This window comes from Macadamia integrifolia, chromosome 1 (assembly GCF_013358625.1).
Source record: "Macadamia integrifolia cultivar HAES 741 chromosome 1, SCU_Mint_v3, whole genome shotgun sequence".
Classification (NCBI taxonomy): domain Eukaryota; kingdom Viridiplantae; phylum Streptophyta; class Magnoliopsida; order Proteales; family Proteaceae; genus Macadamia; species Macadamia integrifolia.
In genome coordinates, this window is record NC_056557.1 from 29913767 (window position 1) to 29924030 (window position 10264).

Below are 10264 nucleotides of genomic sequence, written 5' to 3' on the forward strand. Positions count from 1 at the left end.
TTATCTGTTCTCTTTACATGGTATCATAGCTCAACAAGTTGCTGGTTTGAGAGTCGTTCAAAGGTATCATGCTATTGGTGAATCTGTAGTTCTTAGAAAAACAAGAACTAGGGTTTCAATGAAGGTTTGATTCAAATTATACCTGATTTTGTTCGTGCTTTCTACTTCTGAATTTATTTTGAATCGATTGTTGCTGGAGAATCGATTTGTTGCTATCGTCTACTATCGTCTGTCTGAAATTGGTATCGTTTGACCTGGTTAGTGACTAGGTAATCGAAAGGACTGATGTCGCCCCTGGTTTTTGGTGCTGGGATCTTCTTATTGAAACCATTCCTACTATGAAAACACATTAGATTTTGAATCTGATTTCTACTCTTCCGTTGTTGGTTTCGTCTTAAGGAAGGAGACGATGGTTTCGTCCTCATTAGTTGCTGGTTTTCTTACGGAAGAAGTTTTTGGTTGTTATCCCTTTGCTTTGATAGCAGTTGGTTTTGGGAGATGATTGCTTCATTTTCCATAGCTGCTGCGTTTTTCTTCATGGATTTCCCATCGTTAGGGAGATATTGGAAATTATTTTACTGTGGTGCTCTTGGTTATGGGATTATTTGTGATGGTGGTTGTTACAAAATTTTTGTCCTTGTGTACTGCTACACGTGAGGGGGAGATTCAAATTATTATCTGTTCGAATTGATTAGTTAGATGCTCAAGATTATGTCTACTCAAAATTATTTCGTCTGAAGACGTCTCTGCTATTGTCTGTCCTCAACAACTATTTTATCATTTGAAGATGGTATTCAGCGATTTGATGTTGCTTAGTATATTAAACAACCTGATGTTGTTTGGTCCCCAACGACCTAATGCTGCCTATTTATCTGTGGAATTTTCTATGAGACACCTATTTGGGGAGATCTTTGTTTGAGGCTCGTGAGTGCTTTTGTGGTAGCTATTGGAAGCTACAATTTCTATTGTAGCGCTTTCTTTGGGAATGTCTTTTGATGTAGTTGTTGGATGCTACATTTTTGTTGGAGTGCCTTCTTTGGGAAGGTTTTTTGGTGTTGCTGTTGTTCATTTTATTGGATTGACTTATTTGGGAAGGGCTTTTGTTGGTATAGGAGTTGCTGATGGCTTTATGATGGTTGATTGAAGTTCTCTTTGTGCTCGTTGGAGTTCTTGTTGGTCCAAGCTAGAGATTTCTATTGCTATGTGTATGCTCCAACTTGAGGGGGAGTGTTAGAAGTTTATTGAGAGAAAGGAGGAGTCTAGCGCAAGTCATAGACTCCTCCCTTGGGTTTTCATAGTCCTATTAGGATTGTGGGTTTGTTTTTCCTGGTCCTATTAGGACTCTGTGTTTTCCTAATCCTATTAGAACTGTCCTAGTCTTATTAGGACTGAATATAATTAGGTAGCGATTAATATTGGTTTCCTATTTTGTTCTATTTTGTTCTTCCCGTTATCTAGTAGGACTTGTAATAGCTATCTTTCCTATTAGTAGGACTTGTAATAGCTATTCTATTTACTGAATGAAGGAGGCAGCCCCAATATAATTGATTGGGACTCCCTTTGCTCCACAATTGCAGGTCTTCTCTCTCTCTCTCTCTCTCTCTCTTTCTTCTCTTTACAATAGGGAACTTGTAGTTACAGATAATTTTACTGGAAAAGAAGCCATATGATGCCAACTAGGTCTCACAAACCTTGGTTTTGACGAAGTCCAAAAGTCTCCACATGCAAGTTCAGTGGTAAATAATTGTCCTATAAATCTATAATGAGCCAAACCCACCCAAAACAAACCAACCCAGCCGTAAGAATTATGCATTAACTCCTCTTAGCTTGAAAAAAATGCTCCTCCACGAGTTTTGTAGCGATTCTGGTTTACATTTGCATAATAAATTTTCAATGCGAAGTAAAGGTTTAAAGTATTGTATCGGAAAGGTGATTTTATGACATGTATCTTTGTAGCGATGCTGGTTTAAATTTGCACAATAAATTTACAATGCGAAGTAAAGGTTTAAAGTATTGTATCGGAATGGTGATTTTATGAGATGTATCATATCATATTGAGAGATGTAAGATACACAAAAAAAATGCACAAAATGGTAAAAAAAATAAAAATGCTTAGGATACAAGCAAAATGCAGTTTTGAAGCATAAAACACTATAAATAAGTAATATGTAAAATAGTTTCTTAGGACTGAATGGAAACACCCAAGAAGGGGGGTGAATTGCAAGGTTATGAAGGCGATAAGGTGACCAAAGCGAGGTAGGATGGTAAAAATCAAGGCAACCAAGGCGCCAGTCCAAGCTGAGCCGCCTTGTCTCCTAGGTGTTGTTTTGATTACTATGGTGATTTGGGTTTCTATACTTGATGGCTGATCTTTATTGCAAAATCTAACAAACAAATTAAACAAGTAAAACGAAAAAAAAAAAAAAAAGAGCTAAAAGGAGAGAGAGAGTCAATAACACAAATAATTTAGAGTGGATATGATCCGTTTGATCCACCACCCTGGCCACCTAGACCAAGATTTCCACTCTGCAATGATCCCTTTCCCAATGGCAAGAACCAAGCTTTACACAACCCAATCTTAGTCCCTTGAATTGCGCACTCGGATCACTTAGGACTAAGGATTTCCTTCACATAGCAGAACACTTCCACTCACAAGTACGACAGTACTATAAGAGCTACACAACCTCAAACAAAAAAAATGACTTCTTTCAAGCCTGAATACTGTACCAATTAAGCTCAAACTGATTCTTACAAGATCACATCCCTTTCAAGATGATACGATCGTTTTTGTTCAAGCTTTTGTATATTGTGATCTCATATGACTTAGCCTGTATATAGGCAACAAGCTAGCTGTTGGCGTCAACAAAACTAGATGTCAAGCATAGTTATAATATAAATGATTAGAAATATTATGCTCATTTTGAAATCATTTGAAATTTGGTCTCCCAAAAATCAATTTTTTTTCTTGAAAAAAAAAAAAACTAGCTATTGCAGGTCCCCATTGTCAATGGATATTAGAGTTTACACCTAATCAGTTAGAGTCCAAGTGGAGTTATAATGATGGTCAACAAATTCAAAATCCACTACCACGGAACATTAAATGCTTCTCGCACGAAAGTCTGTGGAACAGGGACTCAGAAATCTCACTCTCATGTTTCACGGACACAGATCATGGAAGTCTGTCAAGGCGTTTGGGGATACAAAATATTAAGCACAATTGTCCATTTGAGATGACTTAGTCTGACTTTGATTTTCTCTTTAAGATTGAATGTTTGTCACTCACGGATGTCCATGAACAATCAAATTATGACTTTTTCCAAGTCAAACCTTGTATTTTCTTGGATCTGACATCAACATTAGGATTACGTGAATATAGAAATATAAAGGGAATCCCATGTCTTGAAAGATTCTTCAACTTGATGCAGCTTTAAGTTCTTCAATCTTTCACATTATGGAAATCTATAGCATTATCACGGAAGTCTGCCAACATCAGTCCTTTCTTTAATCGACATGCCATTTTCTTCCATCAACGGTTCCACCGCAAAGACTTGGGTGTCGTCATTCTTTTACCACATAAACAAATATGTTAGAACTTAGCACACCCAAACTCACATCACATAAGGTTTTCATATCCAAAACACAGTATATGGTTAGAACCTTAGGTCCACGATATGTATTGAAAAAAAAATAAAGTACAAATTAGATGAGTGCATTCAATTGACAATGTGTAAAGGATGAGGTTTCAAGTTCCGAATGTTAGGTAACCTTGGCTTAGTTACCCTTAACTGATGGTATTGAATTTAAGGCATCCCAAAAATCAAGTTCCAAATGTTAAAGGTAACCCTTGGTGTAGTAATCCTTGACGTTTTGGAACCTTCCCTATATAGTCTTACATGCCACTTTAAAAATGTGCATTTAATGTGTTATGCATGTGTTATGTGCATTTCCATATTTGTGATACCTGTTACCTAATGTATCCATGGTGGACATGAAATGACATGTGTATGGGTGAGGGATATATGTTGGATCCTCTAATCCATTACCCTATTTATCTGTTATAATTTGTTGGATGCAGTACGTATTATATGCCCATGTATCTTAGACAATAGACTTGTATTATTCATTAAAAAAAAAAAAAAAAAAAAAAAAAAAAAAAAAAAGGAATTACATTATCGTAAATGAATTCCTAAATTCTAACTGCTGCAATTGTGGATTTTCTATTATATTTGGGGTTCTTAATGTCATGGTGCCAGTTTTCATAATTGCACAACTTACTTTGCTAAACATTTTCATTTTCTTTTATAGACATTGGCTGTATTTAGATTTCTCACTTCCTTGTTTGGAAATAGGATGTAACATATGGATGTGCCATGTACTCATTCCTCCTCTGCTGATTGCACAGATTCTTTGCAATGTTCTAATTTTGTGTCCAAAAACTGCATTTAGATTATTAACTTGCTCTCTTGGAAATTGCATAAAATTATGATGCGCTGATGCAATCCCCGGTCACAAACCATGCTTTGGGCCCACAAGAATAATGGATATCTAAAATAGAAGATAGTGGCAATTTTTTTAGTTAAATGGAAGTCCAGAACCCTATTAAGGGAGACTCACAAAATCAGGACAGAATGGGTACTAAACTTAAGAAGGAAGGATGTGTTTGGAATTCTAAATAAGAATGGAGAAGAAAAAGAATAGAACTCAAAGATGGCTTTTATGTAATATCAAATTTATCTATTGTCAAGCCCTTACTTGCAAGTAAGAAAAGAGTTTTATCTTCAACCTCTACCTTGATAATGGGAGTAATAGTATCAGGACCTTGGAGAACCAGGAGAGAGAGGAAGTGATGGAGAGAAGAGGAAGATGATGAGAATTGAAGAGGGGAGAAAATTGAGCGATAGACTGTAATATTCTATTGTCCAGCCCCTGATTCTTTGGATTAAAAGTAAAATAGACTTACAAACTGAATAGGAAACTTACCTAGCTAAGAGTAAAGACTTACCTAGCTAAGCTTAAAGTATAAACACAATGGGAACATAAATACAATAGGAAACTTAGAAGAACCTAATCTAAACTACTTGAGCAAGACTATAAATCCCATGTTATGGAGGTCCATGAACACCCATGGTCCTCCAACCGAGATGCATGTATTCTAACAATGTGCAACCAGCAGTAGAACCAAATCGGTTTCAGATGAGAGAACTCTCTCAGTTCAGCTCCCATAAAGGTAATAATTTACAGAGAGATTCTTAAGGCCTAAACCTCTTAAGATTGACCAACAATTGATCCAAAGTTCAAGGAATAACATTATACTAATCTCTACAAACTTGTGGCTGAACAAGGGGATATAAGATTTCTGATGAATAAATCACTACAGAGGAGGTTTTGGGGGATGACACTCAAAGGGGTTGAGTCGGCCTAGAGTAAAAATCTGACACCCAGAGTTCCAGGCTAATAGAAAAGGTATTTCGAGAGATCAAACTCTCTCTTTATGGGCACCGAGGGAGAAGTAATGTCGGGAAAACTCTTCCGATGCACTTTTGCACTTATGCACTTCCCCAGACTCGAACACTTGACCTCCCTTCTCTGATACTGTGTGTGCTACCGTTTCACATAAAAGATCGAACTGTTAGGGAAGGGCAGCGTCGATTATACATCAACACCTCTATCCCTTGCTATTATGCAAAATGTTTTCCAATTTGTACCCCATTTCTGCCCTCCTTTAGCTATAATTCCCTTGAATAATATAATTGATTACTATACCTCCTTTAACTTTTCCACATCTTTCGCCTGCAAAGTTTCTCTCTCTCTCTCTCTCTCTCTCTCTTGGGGGGGTGGTGGGGCATTGTCTGGCACTATCTATATTCTACAAATCCCACCAGCAGTTTAAGTGTTTTATTGGGAATGATATGGTTGAACTTTTCTACTTACATTTTCAATTGTTGCTAAAGAGGGATTCCAACCAGTTTTCAAAACTTCATATTTTCACGTTATAAAATGCATCCGGTTTGAAACTTTATTAGAGTGATAAATGGTGATGCCGACAATGTCCACAAAATTTAGGGGCAACTAAGATATTTAGGGCAGTGTAGAAAACCTTATCTTTAATGTGCCATGAAGGAAACCTCAACTATAATATTAAAATATAAAAAAAATGAAAAATGTTGTAAAGCCCTTAGTTCCTGAATCGTATTCTTGGGCTTCCAGTCTAACCTAGAGAGTTTCTTGGTTGGATTTTGACTCTCATGTCATCCAACAAACTGAACAAAACTCAGTCTTATCCCAACTTAATGGGGTTGGCTAGATGGATCCTCTCTCATGTCATCCAATATCTGAAACTTAATCGAATGTTAAATGCTTCCCTTTCCCCTTTCTGAAGGTCATTAAGAATCCCCCATGCATCTTCCTTCTTGGCTTACTGTTGATCTTCATTTATTACATGGTCAATTCTGCTGACCATGTGGACGGGGCAGGCAGCCCACATACATGAAGAGAAGAAGGGGGAGAAGGCCACAAGTGGAAGCAACTGATGCTTTGGTCATTCAGGCTTACAGCACCTTGCTGACAGTCCGTGCTTGCTGTCATGCTGGCAAAAGCAGGGGTTTAATCCGGTTTTACCTACTATTGGATTTGAACCAATGACTCTCGCCGTATAGCATCATCATTTGATGGGGTAGAAACCGTAGAATAAATAGCTTTTCTATGTGTATTATCATCAGTTAGAACCTCTTACTTTTGTTATGCAATAGCTACACTTACCTGACCTTTAGTCAATTGGCCTATTCTGTGTAGGGGTATTCTGCAATCTTGAAAGGAATGAGAATGGCTCCTTTCGTGTAAAAATATCTGCAAATGCTACAAAGACTGTGGCAGAGTTGAGAAAGCCGCTGGAGCAGCTGATGAAAGGGACGACCATAAATAATGCTAGCCTAACTCCCAGCATACTGCAACTTCTCTTCACAAAAGATGGCATTCTACTCATCAAGTCAATTCAACGAGAGACGGGGACATATATCCTTTATGATAGGCAGAACATGAACATTAAAGTCTTTGGTTTGCTGGAGAAAGTTGCTATTGCTGAGAAGAGATTGGTTCAATCTCTTTTAAGTCTCCATGAAAACAAGCAACTAGAAATTAACCTGCGTGGTGCGGAGCTGCCACCCAACCTGATGAAAGCAGTGGTTGAGAAGTTTGGGCCAGACCTACAGGGGCTCAAGGAGAAGGTACCTAGTGCTGAGTTTATGCTTAGTACTCGCCGTCATGTGATATTTGTACGGGGTAACAAGGAGTCGAAGCAAGAAGTAGAGGAGATTATTTATGAATTTATGAAGTCTCTAAGTGGTAGTTCACAGACTGAGCAGCCAAAAGGTGAAGGTACCTGCCCCATTTGCTTGTGTGAGGTGGAGGATTGTTACCAGCTTCAGGGTTGTGCACACTTGTTTTGCCGGGCATGCTTGGTAGAGCAGTGTGAGTCTGCAATTAAAAGCCATGATGGGTTTCCTCTGCGCTGCACCCACGAGGGGTGTGAAACCCTCATTGTTGTTGCAGACTTTAGGAGTCTGTTGTCCAGTGAGAAGTTGGAGGATCTATTCAGGGCTTCTTTAGGGGCATATGTAATCGCTAGTGGTGGTACCTACAGGTTTTGCCCATCTCCTGATTGTCCTTCAGTTTATCGAGTGGCAGATCCTGGGACAACTGGTGTGCCATTTTCTTGTGGGGCCTGTCATGTGGAGACATGCACGGGGTGTCACTTAGAATACCATCCGTTTGTGTCATGTGAGAGGTACAAGGAGTTCAAGGTTGATCCAGATTTGTCACTTCAAGAGTGGTGCAAAGGGAAGGAACAAGTCAAGACCTGCCGTGCCTGCGGATATACAATAGAGAAGGTGGATGGATGCAATCACATCGAGTGCAAGTGTGGGAGGCACATTTGCTGGGTCTGTTTGGAGTTATTTAAGAGCAGTGACCAATGCTATGACCACCTGAGGTCTGTACACCAAGCTATAATATGAAACCTAAATTACCATGTTACTCAAATGTACACAACAATTGTAGATACCATTTTCAAGTTAATAAAGCATCTATATCTATGGGCTTGCCTTATGTATACACCAGTCACCAGTGCGCTGCCTTCTTTACATCAATTTTCTGTCATTTTGATTGCTTTGCATCACACTGTTATCATATTTTGTGGTAGAAATGGGCAGGTAACAGCTGAGATTATTGTGAGCAGTTCAGGGTTGTTGAACTGTGCAAAGGAAGTTGAGCATTAGAGCTAAGGAACAACTAGCGGCATTCGATCTGTTTATATGTTCGGTAAGAACATTGGAAGGTGCTTAAAGTCCTACTTACAGGTTTAACAGTCACTGCAACTCAGATCTGAATGTAACAAAAGTAAAACTAGTTGAAATGGAAATATACTTGAGACCATGGGAAACGTCAGAACATATATGGTTGTTACATTGTTTTTCTATTTTGTAGTTTTTCCTGTCATCAACACTCTCTCACAATCATAATTCATAAGAACTCTTTTCAAAAATAAAGAGGGAACAAATATTTTATGAATGGAAGAGGTAAGCAATAAAAGAACCCAAAAAAGGTTTTATCTGCGGCCAAATATCACGCCCAGACCAGCAAAGCCCAAGCACAGTGCCAAAGCCATGAACCATGATGTCCAGCCACCGGTATCGTCTTCTTTCTTGATCTGTATTTTCCTCCTCTTCTCTGGTTGGTAGCGTCCATGATATAATTGTTGCTGTTCACACTTTTTCTTTTGTGATTGCAGCAAGAGGACTTCAAGTTCCAGCAGTCTCACCCATTGTCGATGAGCGAATAATCGCAGAGACTCCTCCAGGAGTGCATTGGATAGGCTCTCTCTCTCCTTGATCACGAGCGTGGCTTTCTTTTCTGCTTCCCTGGCCCTTGTCTGGGATAGCTGCAATGCTTTCAACAGGTCTAGCTTCTCATCATATTGAAGGGAGCCTGGACCCATAGGGAACACATCATCTTCATCTTTTTTACTGATTTTCCTGCAAATTTTGATCAAACATCTTAAAAAATAAATTTTACTTATTTATTTATTTATTTTTTAAATGATCAAATCAAGCATCCTAACAACCTTCCTTTGATGTCCTGTGATTGAAAAAGAGATTATATTTACTTACGTGGTAGTGAGAGTAGGTCTTTCAGCGCCAGCGAAGACCTTAACAGGTGGAGGGAGATCACAATTCTGCATAAGGTCGAGGTATGTTCTTCCCTGAGAAAGCACAAGACCCATTACCATATCTTTATCCTTGTCTGCAACAGAGTACTTTTGTATCCAATCATGATCATGGTTACCTCTGGTGACAGAAGACTGTGAAAACAAATTCCCACTAATCCTTTTCTCTTCTCCACCTTTGGAGTTCTGCTTCTCATTGAAATCCAACCTCCTGGGTGAGGGGCTTAATGGGTTCATCTGTATATCTTTGTTGGAACCCAATTCCAGGAGTGAAAAAAGAGATGAAAGGAAACAAGTGTATTAAAAGCAAAAGAAAAATGGTAAGCTTTCCTTTTTGTTTTGTCTAATCCTTGTCTTGATCAGATGATGCAACAGATGATCCAGTTGGTGCCGTAGAAGGCATAGACGAGAAGAGTTGGTGAGAGAGAGAGAGAGGGATTAGGAGAAGAGGTATTTTGTCTCTTGCCGCAAGTAAAGGATTTGGACTTTGTGGAGGTTGTCCTTAAAAATACCCAAATCTTACTCTAATTATTAGAGAATCCGTTTCTCGCTTGCAGTATACTTCGTAGTTTATAGAGATTATATCTGCTTTTAATATTTTAGATAGATTGGATAGATTTATTTATTTATTTATCGGTGAAGATTAGATAGATTTCCATGGAAGGAACTTGAAAAAGTTCCTTTTACACTTCTTGCTTTTCTGATATCATTCCAACTCGGAATGAGTTATGAAAGGGTTGACTCATTCATTTTAGGGAAGTGACATTACAAAGGTGAAGTTGTGAACCAGAATCTTAAGGGTATCAATTGGTATCGACACCAAATATTGATACTGAAACTGACCGTTTAAAATCATATCGAATTGAACGATATTTGATACGGTTTCAGTATAAAAACACAGGTAGAAAAGAGTGGAAAGAGTGAGCAACTCGTTCTAGCAGTAACCAAAACTCGGACGATTTTTCTTGGTTGAAAAACTTGGAATGAACATGCATGTGAGGTGACGTGGTACACCGTAGACCAGTGAAAACACAATATTTTTAT

General features: G+C 38.4%; 2 protein-coding genes across 3 annotated transcripts in view; one reads left to right on the plus strand and one right to left on the minus strand.

Moving 5' to 3' along the window:
- LOC122083648 (ATP-dependent RNA helicase DEAH11, chloroplastic-like) overlaps window positions 1–8103 on the plus strand; it is a 37588-nt gene extending 29485 nt beyond the window's left edge. For both annotated transcript variants that reach the window (XM_042651520.1, XM_042651526.1), the window contains one exon: window positions 6793–8103. In XM_042651520.1, the coding sequence (XP_042507454.1) occupies window positions 6793–8012 (1220 nt within the window). In that variant the 3' untranslated portion in view covers window positions 8013–8103. The remainder of the gene's footprint in view (window positions 1–6792) is intronic.
- Window positions 8104–8401: 298 nt separating this feature from the next.
- Window positions 8402–9740, minus strand: LOC122083664. The gene is made up of 2 exons (XM_042651537.1): window positions 9165–9740; window positions 8402–9029 (listed from the first exon to the last, which is right to left on the minus strand). Exons 1-2 carry the CDS (start codon window positions 9455–9457, stop codon window positions 8603–8605), a joined length of 720 nt encoding a protein of 239 aa, XP_042507471.1. The 5' UTR covers window positions 9458–9740; the 3' UTR covers window positions 8402–8602.
- Between the last annotated feature and the right edge of the window lie 524 nt (window positions 9741–10264).

Bases quoted from the DNA above. Each gene is read 5' to 3' on its own strand.
- LOC122083664 (XM_042651537.1), bottom strand. From the start codon at position 9,457: ATGAACCCATTAAGCCCCTCACCCAGGAGGTTGGATTTCAATGAGAAG. The intron at 9,030-9,164 runs GTAAGTAAATAT...CAAAATTTGCAG, and splicing joins AGACCTACTCTCACTACCAC to GAAAATCAGTAAAAAAGATG.